Below are 16,147 nucleotides of genomic sequence, written 5' to 3'. Positions count from 1 at the left end.
ATGTTTCTGTGTTTCCGCTGTGAGATCTATGATGCTTCTGTCTTGGCTCTCGGTGGAAGAGGTCGCATTTCTCTCTGCTCCTCCCTCCCTTTTTTTGCCCTGCTCAGCGTGTCTGTGTCTGTGTCTTTTTGAGCATCTTTTTACATATCAGACGAATTCAAGTAAGATGGATTTGGTCAGCTGGGGTCTCAATGCTATTGATCAAATTTTCTCAACCGCGAAGATGAGGAAAGGAGAAGCCTCATGCCCCGAAGGGACATTCTTCGCTGGATACTCGGAGGACGCATGGGGGACGTGGCGTACCGTGTGTTTGGCGATGCTGGCTGTCGAGGACGCGGAAGACGTCTACATATTCGGATTTATGATACTCGGGTTCCTTCTGTTTGGAGTTGGAGGATACCTGGTATTTTGTGAAATTAAGAGATCGTGGAAGGCATTCGATGGGGTCACAAGAGCAATCAACGCTCAGACTGAGATGCTACGTGAGCAGAATCGGAAGCTGGAGGCGATCCTTGCGCAGGTTCGCAGGCTGGCTGAGATTCCTGGACTCAGAAGAGAAGTGGATTGACCTGGGAGAATGGTTGATTGATCGCTTGGACCGGGCGGAAAGGGTCCACATCCCACAATTCGGCTGAATTCGGGACTTCGCCATGAGACAACCAGCAATGGACAAAAAAGTCAGAGAGCGCAATCAGTTGTCTGTCTGACCTAAATTAATTGTTATTCCAATCCGGCGCCCCACACTGGCCTTGTAGCCAGCTGCAAAATCGTTCTCCACGTTTGTTATGGTAACATGATGCTCTTTCCCATGTGCTCCCCCTCCCTTCCTGCACTCCTGTGAGATTTGTTGTGGAACTGGTTGACATATTCCAACTTGTCAAGGACAATTGCCTGATCCAACTTTCTGTGCAGACTTATTGAACAAACACACACACACACACATACATGCTCATTGATAACACATGCAACTCCTCACCTCTTCACTGTCCCATTGCTTAAGGTGTTGTTATGTGTATGTGATGCTTTTTTCTGTGCTGAGGTTTTTTTTTACGATCTCAGACCGTATCCTGATAAGGGTACAGTGTGAAGTATGATTTTTTTTTTTCCCTCCCCTCACCCGATGTTGTTCTCCTTCCTTCTTATCTGGCGGCGCCTGCAAAGCGGGCTGCGTTGCCTGGTCACACTCTCTCTCCCTGTTTGTTTCTGTGTTGTCTGTCATGACCAAATGGAATTTCCCCCTGAATCTAATTAATCACATGATTTCCCTGATTAATCACAATTAATCGCATTTTTACGCAAAATCCAAAAATTATGTATGTATAATTCTAAAGTAGTGTATAGCCTTTAGCATTTAGTTTTATTTTAAAGGAGCCATGGCATGACATTTTCACTTTTTAAGGTTGTTTAACATTAATATGAGTTCCTCTAGCCTGCCTGCGGTCCCCCAGCTGCTAAAAATGACGATAGACCTAAACCATGCACTGGAAATTATTCTCCGCCTTTGGAAATGTGACCAGGCAGATGGCCTGATCGGGAAAGCCACCGCTTATGACGTGTCCGTTGTTTCCCCCCAGAGCCAATAAACTGCCTTTCCCCGCCCACAGCTCTTTGGCCAGCTCATTGCTCTGTACATGGATGTAAAAAATCTGTTTAGAGCTCCTGCATCAGAACCTCTAAAGAGCCAGTGGACAGATTTTGTTTTTTCTGGGAAAGTGACGACAGAACCGAAGAGATTTGTGTATGTGTGCGCCAAATATTTCACAGACGAATGTGTCCAGAACTTGGGCCAATACCGAGCCCAATAAGGGAGAGCCCAGACACCCTGCGGAGGAAACTCATTTCGGCCGCTTGTATTCGCAATCTCGTTCTCTCGGTCACTCCCCACAGCTCGTGACCATAGGTGAGGGTAGGAACATAGATTGAGCGGTAAATCGAGAGCTTCGCCTTCTGGCTCAGCTCCTTCTTCACCACGACGGGCCGGTGCAGAGCCCGCATCACTGCAGACACCGCACCGATCCGTCTGTCAATCTCCTGCTCCATTCGACCCTCACTCGGGGAAGGATCTGATTCCCGAGTAAGTAATTTAACGCTCTATTATTGTATTGCTTTCCTGTATGTACAGTATAGTTACATAGCTTGTTACCACAGAAAAGGGTTTGTATCGTTAGCAGCTAACGTTAGCTAACGGTTAGCAATGGAGCTAATAGCATCTGCAAGCTCTTATCTCTGCCAACTGGGCTGTTGGAGGTGTTTGCATGCCCATGAGATGGTTAGCTCGCTCATTTTAGACCAAAACCCCCTACTTCAAGCTTCCTGAAGAAGAATGAATCCGCAAATTCAGTGCATTTCATCAGGATAATGATTCATTCATGGTTCCAGCGCTAGCGCTACGTGCTTCTTTGCAAACCAGAGCAATCAGATGAGAATGTCAAAATCCTCACTCCTGCTTTCCCCTTCAGGCACGCCTTTTTTGCCTTTTTAGCTGTGTCTTGTGTAGCACTTGCTTGATGTTTGACTGTGTTAGGAGAGTTGTTCAGTAACTAGTTCTTCATATTGTCAAAGTAAGCTCACATCAACAGGTTTCGCTAGTTTTAAGGCATAGGGCTGCCGTGCCATCTACTTGCCATAGAGATTCACAAAACATTTGCGCAAGGTACCATGGGCGTAAGTAAGGCCACACCCCCACTAAACAGCTCATTCTGGGGATACTAAGGAAAGCTCATTTTTGGGACTGGCTGTAATTCTGCACCAAGGCAGAATTTTGGGGGAAAAAACTCAGATACAGTATTAGGGGACCACTAAAGCCTATAAAAATATATAAAAGCCTCCATTTATTTTCATGCCATAGGACCTTTAAAGCCTGATCATCTGTCTTCAAATAAGGGGACCCTGAGGCTTACTAAACAGCCAGGTGAGACCTATGCAAGTCATTGCATTCTGTTTTTATGATTTACTGTGAATAAAATTTACTTTTAAATGAAGTGAAACATGAACTGTTGTTAATTTGACCTGCTGCAGTTCTGTAACTGTATCATAACACGACTTTGCATCAGTCAAACCTCAGTGAACCCACTTCCACAACACTTGCAGCAGAGTTTTGTAGAAAACGTGTGACGGGTCACTTTGTGGAATTATACGGGCATGTTCAGTCAGTCAGTGTCATGAACCTGCTTCTTTGATTGAACCAGCTGCTAACTTCAGGAGCCATCAGCAGATTCTGGTGCTTTCCTGCAACTCACACTTCTGCATTCACAGGATCTCAGCAGAAGATTTTACATGTCATCAAAAATGAATCAAATAAACCTAATGTCTCTTTGGTCAGCGCAAATGTGCTATTTTTTTAAATGACAAATTAAAACTTTGGAGCACTTTGGCAAGGAAAGAGAAATGTGTCTTGTAGGAGTAAATGTAATATATTGTAGGCCTACCATGATTATAAACCTCATCTTACCTGGGATAAGTTGATCCTTCCGAGCATCGTAGACCATCCCAATGGTAAAAGGTCGACCCAGCGCAGCCACTTCCATCACCCCTGAAGCCATGTCTCCTACAGAAAGGAAAACATCCGATTGCACGAGTTTGATGATTACCATTCAGCATGCGGTGTTTCTCATTTCATATCAAGAACAGAAATAAAAAATGAAGCATGTTCAAGATGAGCGAGGTCTTTACTGAACCAGCCTTCAGAGTCTGGGATATAACGCAGTCTGGTGCAGTCCAACCCGGTTACCCTGATTTTAATATTGTTATATTTAGTTTTTCGGTAGAATTGTAACCTTATTGAGGATTCGTATGCTGGCACCTTCTGATCAAGTCTCTTGGCTCACCTCGGGTCAATTGTTCAAGGTAATACAGCCGATCACACTCACTATCTGATTTTTCATGTATAGTGTGGTCGAAAGCTATTATGAAAGGCTTGAACTCAAGTGGATCCCCACTGAAAACAGGAACATCTCTTGGTGGCAGATGTGACAGTCTATGTTGTTTAACCAACATCTCAGTAATGCTGTTTTGCTACAACGTACCGGAGGGCAGGGGCGAGGCTAGGGTGTTTTTAGTGGTGCCAAGGCCCCTCCGTGAGACAGCTCGGCACCCCCTGGCTCAGCGCATTTTTAAAATATTATATTATGCAAAAAACTTGCTCTGCCCCTGCGCAATACTTTGATGCAACTGGACAATCTGGCAACCTTGTGTGTCTGGCAACCCTGCTTCAAAATGAGGCTTGTGACCAGTCCACTTATCAACTACATCTCTTCTGATTGGTTGGCACATTCACACGACTGCTTGCCGCTAGAGTTGTCTACGGCTTGGCATTTTGTTCTGGTCGTAAGCTAGCTGTTCCACACATAGAATTCTACATTTCCCAAAATAAATGTTGAGTTATCTTCAATATTTGTCTCAGGCTCTCTGTTATCCCTGTCAAGCCACAGTCTTTTGAAATGAAGAGGTCAAAATTGAATGTTGTAGGGGAAAACACTAGGGCTGAACGATATATTGCATTTGCGATAATATCGCGATATGACCAAGTGCAATTTTCTAATCGCAAAGGCTGCGATTATACTCTGTTCACGTGACATGCGCGAGTAAAACATGTGATATGATCAAACGAGATTGTCTAACCACAGAGGCTGCACTCTGGTCACGTGACACGGGGAGCAAAGTTATGAAACAGTCTACCGGAGAGAACTCGCAAGCAAAGCTGTAACCTACACAATGGCCTCATGCTCAACAGAACCAGACCCTGCGGGGATGCTAGTTTCAAAGAGGAACTGCACATCAGTCGTGTGGGACTATTTTGGTTTGAAAGTGATGGTTCGGAGTAGATTCACCCTGGGGTCATTTGAACCGTGATATCCAGCCAAGTAGCCCACCCGCAGTTTTTCTGATATTGGTTGAACATCAGCTGAGTTACTGAGTTATCCCGAATAGCTTCGTACAAGCGCTAACGGACCCTGGCAGTATCTCCAAAATTACCACACTAAAATCACATGCCATGACACCAAACTTATATAAATATGGTCTGTACTCACAAAACGATGCATTTGAAAGTTTGAAAATAGTCCAGGAGTTTATTATTATCAACACAAGCCTGATAGCTTCTCTGCTGCTAAAGCTACGTCGACGTCACTTCCTTGATCTGGGAGCTTCAAAGTAAGATGAGGGTTGATCTACTACTGTAGACAACAAAGCAAGGCTGCTCAATTTCTCCATTGATAAAATAAATTCAAAACTCTACAACATAAAAATTCATAAAAATTCATGTAGAATATAGCATATACTTTGCTGATATCAAGAATGCTCTTCCCCAGATAAAGTCAGGGCCCTATGGAGTTCAGACAGCCTTTTCAATCCCTGTGATGACAGGTAACAGAAAAGTGGTCAAACTGGTGAGAAATAAAAAAGGTTCAGTTAAATCAGTGGTTCTCAAACTTTTTTGATAATTCCCCACTTTGAACAAGTGGGGATTTCCAAGCCCCACCTGCTCCTGTCGCCCCAACAAAAATATTGATAAATTACATTTCAACTCGATTGAACTAACACCAAGTAACATCATATTTTATAATGAATCAAAATCAATAACATCTAATAACACAAAGTTCAAAAAGAGAAAATAAAAGCGTTTCATTTGCAATCTGTGCAAAAAACAAAACAAAACAAAAAATGTATCCCTGCATTAGTGGCTGCAATGAGCCTGTTTTGCACAACTTCTCAAAACGTGGTTGCAGGCTTGAAACTGCCACTCTCAAGTCATGCTCAATGTTGAGCTGAGATCTGTTTTTTGCTTCAGAGATGCCACAGCTGAAAAGCACGTGGTTGCATAACGGGATTCTGTATGTAACTTTGTATGAGGCCATTTGTGCTTGACTGTTAACCGACGCAGCCTTTACCAGGCGTTGCTCCTGCTGTCGATTTTCTTTTAAACAAATCCAGTGGCTTGTTAACGTGACAGGGGTGTGTTATAGTGATGGGATACTCGAGTTTGTATGAGTCACTTACTCACTAAAATGAATTGGGTTTTTGAGTCACTTGAATCAATCACCCAGAGTGTGCGCAACAGAATGTACAAACAAGTTCCAAACCACGTCCCAAATCATTGTGAAAAAGGCTAAAAATCAAGAAGTCTCCAAGGCCAAACATTTATTTTTCTTTCTTTCTCTCTAAATAAATTCAAATAACCCAAATAGCCAATAAATTAACATTCAGTGCAAAACAGTGCAAAATTATAATAAAATGTATGAAACTGTGCACAAATAGAACATTTAAAGCTGCAGTCTGCAGGATTTGTTGTTGTCATACGTAAAGTCCTACTTTTTGGCATTCTAAGAGTTTACATGATCTATCAGAACGCTTGAAGTTGAAAACGGTGACCTCCGTAGTCGCAAAATGCAAGAAATGCTTCTTTTTTAACCGAAAAATAAAAAGTTATTCAACTTCCTGTCCTGCCCCATCAAAACATGAGAACTCGTGCACGTCTACGTGCACGCCAGATGCGCGTACACGACTCCTCATTCATCAACTCACCTGTCATTTGCGATCATGGAAGACACAGTAAGTAGACTAGCCCGTAATGAAGTTCAATAGTCCAGATAAATAAGCGTGGGGACGAGCCTACCTTGTATCGCGCGTGCACAATCGGTGATTGACAGGCAGCAGAGCCCAGCTCGTAACCTGATTGGTTACCTTTTACCGGTCCGGTCTGCAATTTTGTAAACAAACCTGCTGGCTTTGGAGGGACCTAGCGGGACATATAGGGGACCTAGAGGACTCTTTTTTTTTTTTTTTTGTATTGGGGTATTTAATGTACTACTTTCAGAATCCCCGGACAGTTCCAGGGATTATGCTTGAAAAAGAGTTGCAGACTGCAGCTTTAAATAACCTAAACCATAGTGAAAAAATAATAATATTCTAACATTCAACACTGCACCATTAGAATAAAATAATTATGTACAGACTGAATGAACTCCCGCTTCCTTCAAAATAAAGCCGGAAGGGAGAGGGAGCGAGTGAGCTGTGAGCTGCCTGTGAACTTTGAGTCGGGTATAAATCAGGAGTCCTGAACTGAGCGCAGCAGAGAGCTGGCGAGTTTCTCGGGTATGGGAGGGGCTCTACGAGCTGGGAGGGAGCGCGAGCTGTGAGCTGTATTAGCTCCGCTTCAGCCACGAAGCTAATACGGCAATTAGCTTTATTTATTTCCGCAATTGCAGTTAAAATAATAGTTGTGTGGCATGTCTCCTCTTTACAGTTAGCTAACAGTTAATGGAGACAATGACTCGTAACTCCCGAGCCACAAATGTATCCATGTTGCTCACAGTTACGCTGCCTGCTACCTTGTTGTCCAGCCGTAATTAACAACCCGACGTTAATCATTGTTTTTGCACTTTAGTTCAAGGTTACGTTTTTCTCCCAATGCTCTCTCATAATTTTAGCTATTCATTATTACTTTGTTTGTGTGTGGGTGTTTTGTTTAGTGAATTATCTTAATTGTAAATAAAGAAAAGCATTTAAGATAGGCATAAAATTTTAAATTTCCTCCCGTTTGTCGCGCCCCACTGCCATGTCTCCGTTCCCCACCAGTGGGGCGCGCCCCACACTTTGAGAAGCACTGCCCTTCTTACATTTAAGTGCCTGTAAAGCTGTCCCTTATAACTCTTTTCGGTGTACTTTCCCTTTTGGCACTGCAGCTTTGCGCCATGTTGGAGAACATTTCTCCAGTTTATTACTCAACGAGTGTTTGTTCAAATGGGTCTACGACTCAAAGCGCTCCATGCTTTCATGAGAACTGTCACCTTCAGAGCAAAATAACCTTATTGTCTAATCTTCACAGAAAGCTGAGATGCACATTCTTTTTCTCTTCAAACCTGTTTTTGTCGTCCTCGTCGCGAGGCTGCAGTCTCTGTCGGAGCAGGAGGTTGTTTTACTTAATGTAGGATCGAACTTTCCTTTTTAGTTCTCTTATCTTTATAATAATAGCTTCTATCAATCTTAAAGCATGAATAAAGGAGAGGAGACTGTTTTTACGCGTTGAGACGGCTTTTTTGCAGCGATAAAACAACCGTGTCGCTCTGCCGTTGCTCCTTAATTTTCTTCTGCAGGTTTTAACTTTCGCTTTTCCAAGAACGTCACGCTTCCTGTCTGGAAACTATGGAAGCATAATAGGCTGGCAAAGTAACTCAAAAACAATTTCTAATTAAACAAACAGAGTCAGAATATTAGACTCACACTATGTTTTACTCTAAATGGCGCTTACAGTCCCTATAAGGAAGAATATATCAAAATATCATCAAAACTGATGTTTATGCACATTCCAGTTGATCTCTGCTCATTTCCTTTCTCTCTTCAAATATCAAAAGACTGGAAAAAAGTGGAGAAAATAAATCATCTTTAAATGATTGGTTACAGCAACGCTTTCAGGTGTTGTTGTGTTTCTAAAGTTGAGAGATCAGGCAGATTTATCTTTGAAGGTTGATCAGAAAACCTGTTTGACCCCTTTTGTTTGTAGATGTTTGGAGGAAAAAAAAGACATCGTATATATGTTTCCTTCCTCTTCACTACGTTCAGCAGTGTGTACAGAAATGAACAGAACCCTGTTATGAAGGTTCCACCACCATCATTATCATTATGAAACAGACTTCACATTGAGAGGAAAACAACAGTTTTGCAGAGTGATGTTCAGAGAACGAGCAGCTGACAGTTGATCTCAGAAGAAAGAAGGCAAAGCTACACACCAGTGGATGCTGCACAGGGTGGAGTCAGTCAACAGTTTCATCTCATATCTCCACCACCCTTAAGAAAACTCAGAAATATTTGGCTGAGCCAGATCATTCAGGGAGTCAAAAAGAGATGAAACTGTTCATTAAAAAAAAAAAAGATTCACAGCTCAAAAGCTTTAAAGATGTTGAGCAAATTGTTGTTTTTTTAAATGAAAAATCTCTCTGTTAAATCATCTGATATAATTTAGGTTTTTATATTTAAAAAAATCAGGAGAAAATCGCTTCAATGAAACTTTATTCTTTGCATCTTAAAATAATTTACATTTGTATAAATAACACAATGTAGTGGATCAATGATAATTCAAATGTTTTTTAATTTCTTATCAGGATAAAATTCCATAAAAATACCTTCCACTTGTCACTTTCCCCATTCAAAGCTGCCAGTTTGGGAGGCAGAGCCTTCAGTTATCAGGCCCCTCTCTGTGGAACCAGCTGCCAGTTTGGGAGGCAGAGCCTTCAGTTATCAGGCCCCTCTCTGTGGATCCAGCTGCCAGTTTGGGAGGCAGAGCCTTCAGTTATCAGGCCCCTCTCTGAGGAGCCAGCTGCCAGTTTGGGAGGCAGAGCCTTCAGTTATCAGGCCCCTCTCTGTGGAACCAGCTGCCGGTTTGGGAGGCAGAGCCTTCAGTTATCAGGCCCCTCTCTGTGGAACCAGCTGCCGGTTTGGGAGGCAGAGCCTTCAGTTATCAGGCCCCTCTCTGTGGAACCAGCTGCCGGTTTGGGAGGCAGAGCCTTCAGTTATCAGGCCCCTCTCTGTGGAACCAGCTGCCGGTTTGGGAGGCAGAGCCTTCAGTTATCAGGCCCCTCTCTGTGGAACCAGCTGCCAGTTTGGGAGGCAGAGCCTTCAGTTATCAGGCCCCTCTCTGTGGAACCAGCTGCCAGTTTGGGAGGCAGAGCCTTCAGTTATCAGGCCCCTCTCTGAGGAACCAGCTGCCAGTTTGGGAGGCAGAGCCTTCAGTTATCAGGCCCCTCTCTGTGGAACCAGCTGCCAGTTTGGGAGGCAGAGCCTTCAGTTATCAGGCCCCTCTCTGTGGAACCAGCTGCCAGTTTGGGAGGCAGAGCCTTCAGTTATCAGGCCCCTCTCTGTGGAACCAGCTGCCAGTTTGGGAGGCAGAGCCTTCAGTTATCAGGCCCCTCTCTGTGGAACCAACTGCCAGTTTGGCTTCAGGAAGCGGACACCCTTTCCACTTTTAAGACCAGGCTTAAAACTTTCCTTTCTGATAAAGCTTATATTCAATTCAATTCTTTATTTCAGACCCAGGGGGATCCATATCACACATAAAAAACATCACATCAAACATCACAAAACATCAAAAATAGTTAAAAACAGAAGAACAATAAGAAAGAAAGAAAATAAAACACAGATATTGCATAGCTCACTATCTCACATACAGGCATGTTCGCCAGTGACTCCAAAAACTTGACTGCAGTCTTACAGAGCTACGTCCAGGGCTAGCCAACACAGCAATCACATCGTTATGTGACTCAGATACCCTGCACATAAATCCATACATCAATTTACGCAGCACAGCTGCGCAAGTAGGTACCCCAGCACTGACAAACATGTGACTTGCGCTGGACCTTCTTGGGATTCTCAGCAGCATCCTCATGCTGTCATTGTAAGCCACCATAAGTTTCCTAAGGCTGCCTTGTTTGTAGTGGCACCACAAGTGTGCAGTGTACATTGGTGTGCAGTACGCTTTAAAGAGTGAGATCTTGACTGTCACAGAGCACATACTAAATTTACGGCACAGCATGTTTGCTTGCACATACAATTTCTGCCGTTGCCTATAGATATCTCTATCATCTGACAGGTCATTAGCAATAATGTGGCCAAGATATTTGATATCACTGCACTCAGTGAGTGCAGTGCCAGCCAGATAGAAGGCAGGGAACGGTGATCGTTTATCTTCTCTGCTTCTTATGATCATGATCTTACTTTTATCCGCATTATATTTTATGTCACACTCCTCTCCATACTGTGAGCATATTCTTAGTAACTGTTGCAAACCAGCAGTACATGGACTAAGGATGACCAAGTCATCTGCATACATTATGTGATTAATTATTATGTCACCAACCCTACAGCCAGTTCCACACATATTTAGAGACAATGACAAATCATTCATATACACATTAAAAAGAAAAGGAGATAAAATTCCGCCCTGTCGAACACCGTTGGCGACAAGGATGGGAGCAGAGGTCACATTACCCCATTTCACCCTCTTTGTCTGATGTGAGTACCAATAAACCAGTATTCTAATTAAAAAACCAGGGACCCCACTGTTGGACAGTTTTAAAAATAATTTCTCATGACTGATGCAATCAAAAGCCTTAGAGGCATCTATGAAACACGTGAATATTGTCGTATTTTGTGTATTATATCTATGTAAAATTTCCTTTAAGGCATAGATGCACAAATCAGTACCAAGCTTTTGTTTAAAACCAAATTGGTTGTCCGTAATAGAAACATACCTTTGTAATCTACACAATAGCACAGTTTCCAGTACTTTAGACATTATGTCAACAGGTGGATCAACGCTTTTTATCGTATTTTTATATGCATTTTAGATTTGTTTTAAAGCATGCAGCATCTTTTACTTTTGAGATTGTTTTGTGTGTTGCATGATGTGTGATGAACACTTTGCATGCCTTTATTCTGTTGGACTTTTTTATAAATCGACTGAAAGCATTTGATCTGCCACACCCTCAGCCTGTCTCACTGGCTTGTGCAGAGGAGCACCAGTAATTGGGAAATGGATATCAGGTGCGCTCACGGATTCAGACGGCACATAAGGTGGGAGGTTGGACACAGTAACGGGAGAGAAAACAAAGGAAGAGGAGAACAGAGGAAGAAGGGAAGGGACGGCCTGTAGGCCCGGTAAAGGGGGAACTGGGGGAACTGGCAAGGTAGAAACGGGGGAGGATGAAGAGAACGGCATGCAGGATGGACAGGGGGAACGGTAAAGGGGGAACCGGGGGTTAACTGACGACTGCGGTCAAGTGAGCCGCCACTCGTTCATCCGCCGTTAAGGCAGCCGCCACTTAACTTTCACATGCGCTCATATTCTCTACTACTACGGTTTTAAACGGTGCGACACACACAACGTTATTAGTTCTAACCTAAACGACGTGTGAAAGAGTGGCGGCTGGGAATGGCGGCTAGCTTGACCATCGTAAATGCACTGCCAGATGAGCGAGTTACAGCAGGCTTTAGCACAGTCTCTCTCTCTCTCTCTCTCTTTCTCTCTCTCTTTCTCTCTCTCTATATATAGGCTATATATAGCAAATATTAATTAACGTTTGGATCAGAATTTCACTTCAAACATCTTGCATATTCAAGTTTTTGTCGTTTAGAAATCATGATATGTGAGGTTTTTGAAGGACCTTAGCTCCAAAATTGTACAGTAAAATCTATTGGTTCTTTACGGTGGCCGACACGTGCAAACGCGCTACAAACACCGAAACAAATCCAACAATAAAATGCTGCAAGAGAAAAATACGGCAATAACAAAAACGACCGGAGCACACGCGCTGCAAACCCCAAAACGCATGCAAGACAGAAACGCTGCAAACTTCAAAACACATGCAAGAAAAAAAACGCTGCAAACACCAAAACACAACGGAAGTTCGCCAGGCCACTAGGCGGTCTCGACCTGTGGGATAGGGGATCCACTATGGGAGATCTACCATATTAATGAAAGAGAAGAAAGTCAAAAGGTACGTTGTCATTTATGTCTTTTTTAAACACTTGGCCGTAATATTTTACCTTATTATAGCTACATAACTCTGCTGCTCTTCTATAATAAAGTAAAAAATTACGGCCAAGTGTTTAAAAAAGACAGAAATGACAACGTACCTTTTGACTTTCTTCTCTTTCATTAATATGGTAGATCTCCCATAGTGGATCCCCTATCCCACAGGTCGAGACCGCCTAGTGGCCTGGCGAACTTCCGTTGTGTTTTGATGTATGCAGCGTTTCTGTCTTGCATGTGTTTTGAAGTTTCCAGCGTTTCTGTCTTGCATGTGTTTTGAAGTTTGCAGCGCGTGTGCTCCGGTCGTTTTTGTGATTGCCGCATTTTTCTCTTGCAGCGTTTTACTGTTGGATTTGATTCGCCGTTTGCAGCGCGTTTGCACGTGTCGGCCACCGTAGTTCTTTGTTCAGGAAGGACACAGTGGTACTATCAGTATGTCCATGTACTCCATTGCTAAGAATAATTGACATTTGGGTCAACATTTCACTTCAAAGTGCTTACATATGCAAGTTTTGCCCATCATAACGTGAGGTATTAGGACAATTACTCCAAATTTTTACAGCAAAATCTACTAAGTCCTCTTCCAGGCATGACTCAGTGGAGCTGTCAGTATGTCCATGTGATTCATTGTTAACAATAATGAACATCTGGATAAGCACTGTACTTCAAAATACTTGCATATGATTTTTTTGTCCGCTAAAATGCAATGTTGTGTTTTTGAAGGACCCTTGCTCCAAAATTGTACAGTAAAATCTATTGGTTCTTTGTTCAGGGATGATTCAGTGGCACCAAATATATGTCCATGTAATCCATTGCCAAGAATAATTGACATTTGGGTCAACATTTCACTTCAAACATCTTGCATATTCAAGTTTTGTCGATTAGATATCGTGATATGTGAGGTTTTTGAAAGACCTTAGCTCCAAAATTGTACAGTAAAATCTATTGGCTCCTTTTTCAGAAAGGACTCAGTGGTACCAAATATATGTCCATGTAATCCATTGCCAAGAATAATTTGCATTTGGGTCAACATTTCACTTCAAAGTACTTACATATGCAAGTTTTGCCCATCGTAACATTATGTGAGGTATTAGGACAATTACTCCACATTTTTACAGTAAAATCTACTAAGTCCTCTTCCAGGCACGACTCAGTGGAGCTGTCAGTATGTCCATGTGATTCATTGTTAACAATAATGAACATCTGGATAAGCACTGTACTTCAAAATACTTGCATATGCTTTTTGTGTCTGCTAAAATGCAATGTTGTGTTTCTGAAGAACCCTAGCTCCAAAATTGTACAGTAAAATCTACTGGTATCTTGGTCAAGCATAACTCAGTGGAACTGTTAGTACATCCATATATTTCACTGCCAATAATAATGAACGTTTGGATAAGCATTTCACTTCAAACTGCTTGCATATGGACGTTTTGTTTTTGATAAGACGTAATCAAAAACAGTAAATTCTATTGGTTGATTTTCCAACTCCAGGACCGACTGCAGCACGCCATCCAAGGAGGGGTTCGCCAAAAGGGTTCCTGTGATACCAATCCTCTCAGATTACCAAAGAAACTGAATATTGATCAATCTAATGCAGCAATCAGATTTAACATATTTACAACTCAACATATTTAAAAATTATTTAACAGAACTATATATGAGTGAAGATCACATAATGAGCACATTAGAGTTAAGACTAGTTTCACAACTCAAACTATAATTTCTTTTCCATCCTAATGCCTACACTGAACTGTCGATATAGTGTGGATATAGGTTTAAGGGTATAGGTGATCTATCTAGCTGTGTACAACATACAATTATTATCAAGAAATAGTTTATTTGCTGTGTAATATGAATGCAAACTTTTTCTAAAAAGCTGGAAAATTAAGTTTAACATGGAGATGTGAAACTTAAAAAAGGGAAATAAGTCAAAAAATGAAGGAGTACAGATAAATAATGGAGAGATATGGTATATCTAACCCCATAAAACCACATCTCGATAAAATACATGGTATTACACAGGAACATATGGGCAACAGCTGAAAAAAAGGACTAATTGTTTGTTTTGTTTATTTAACAGTGTATTTTTTAATTCCAAAATGTCTTTATAGGAAATTCCTGCAGTAACGCAAAATTAAAAGCTATGTCAGAAGTAGCCGTGAACCTTGTGTTTGAAATCTCAATATTTAGGAACATATAGCAGTAAAGCAACATGAAAGCCAGGATAGGAGTATCTGGAGATGTGTTGTAGATTACATGCTGCATATATATTTATCACATCCACTGTTGCTCTGAAATTGCCAGTGCATGGTGCTAAAGCTCCACAACGTCCCATCACTTCAAGTCAAGAATCAGGTCATGCCTGGGCCTCCTTGATACACAGTTTTGAGTTAGCTTGCTTATTTTTTAAACTGCTCACTGTGAGGTGTTGTGGGGATAAATTAAGTTTGGTTCTGTCTCTTCCCTGTGTGGCAGTAGTGCACTGATGAGAGGTGCAGACAAGGTATAGATGACCAGTTGATTTGGGCTGGTGGAGGTAGGGCTGGATGTCCAATAAGGAATATGGTCACACACACACATACAAGGACATCAAGCAAGTAAAAGGCAAAAATGGTGAAATGAAATAACATTATGAAAAAGTAAAGAAGAAGAGTGATATAAAGAGATGGGGGGATGTCACCGATGAATTCAGCATCAAATAATCACAAAATGAAGCAGTGAAATAACTTGAAAATCACCACAGAGGTAGCTGGGGACATGTAGAACAGGAATCTGGTGGAGTTTGCAGAAAATAATCGTTTTATTTTATTTTTTATGAATATTTTAATATGGCCATATACGTCATGCATTGGGCCAGATTTTGTGAAAACATCTCACAGTGGTGCCAGCTCAACAACTTTGCACTTAATTTCAGTAAGACTAAGGAAATGGTGGTGGACTTCACTCCACTTTCCATCTGCAAACAACCTGTTGAGAGAGTAGAGAGCATTAAATACCTGGGGATACATATCAAAAATGACTTAACATGGACAAACAACACGCAATACATTATAAAGAAATCCAGGCAGAGATTATACTTTGTTCGCCTGTTGAGAAAGTTCAAAGTTTCAACACCCATCCTAAAAGCGTTTTACTCCTCAGCAGTGGAGAGCACCTTGACAGGGTCCATCATCACCTGGTACGGGAATGCCACAGTGCGTGAACGCTGTATTTGTATAGTGTCCATCAAAAGCCTATTTATGATAGAAAAACTTGCATATGTAAGCACTTTGAAGTGAAATGTTGACCCAAATGTCCATTATTCTTAGCAATGGAGTACATGGACATACTGATAGTACCACTGAGTCCTTCCTGAACAAAGAACCAATAGATTTTACTGTACAATTTTGGAGCTAAGGTCCTTCAAAAACCTCACATATCATGATTTCGAAAAGACAAAAACTGGAATATGCAAGATGTTTGACAAAACTTATTATGCAAGATGTTTGAAGTGAAATTCTGATCCAAATGTTAATTATTATTTGCTATAGCATGCATATATATATATATATATATATATATATATATATATATATATAGAGGCAGAGAGAGAGAGAGAATTCCATCTATTTTTTTCTAGTTATT

At 41.7% G+C, this 16,147-nt stretch overlaps 1 protein-coding gene across 1 annotated transcript in view; it reads right to left on the bottom strand.

The window, feature by feature from the left end:
• The window catches only part of LOC142373441 (stonustoxin subunit alpha-like), a 29,400-nt gene extending 21,318 nt beyond the window's left edge, over positions 1-8,082 (bottom strand). The window contains exons 1-2 of the mRNA XM_075456694.1: positions 7,860-8,082; positions 3,452-3,547 (exon numbers count right to left, since the gene is read on the bottom strand). Coding sequence (XP_075312809.1) covers positions 3,452-3,542 — 91 coding nt within the window. The 5' untranslated portion in view covers positions 3,543-3,547; positions 7,860-8,082. The remainder of the gene's footprint in view (positions 1-3,451; positions 3,548-7,859) is intronic.
• Between the last annotated feature and the right edge of the window lie 8,065 nt (positions 8,083-16,147).

This window comes from Odontesthes bonariensis, chromosome 23 (genome assembly GCF_027942865.1).
Source record: "Odontesthes bonariensis isolate fOdoBon6 chromosome 23, fOdoBon6.hap1, whole genome shotgun sequence".
NCBI classification, from domain to species: Eukaryota; Metazoa; Chordata; class Actinopteri; order Atheriniformes; family Atherinopsidae; genus Odontesthes; species Odontesthes bonariensis.
The sequence above is the reverse complement of the archived record's forward strand: the minus strand, read 5'-3'. Positions and strand labels throughout refer to the sequence as shown.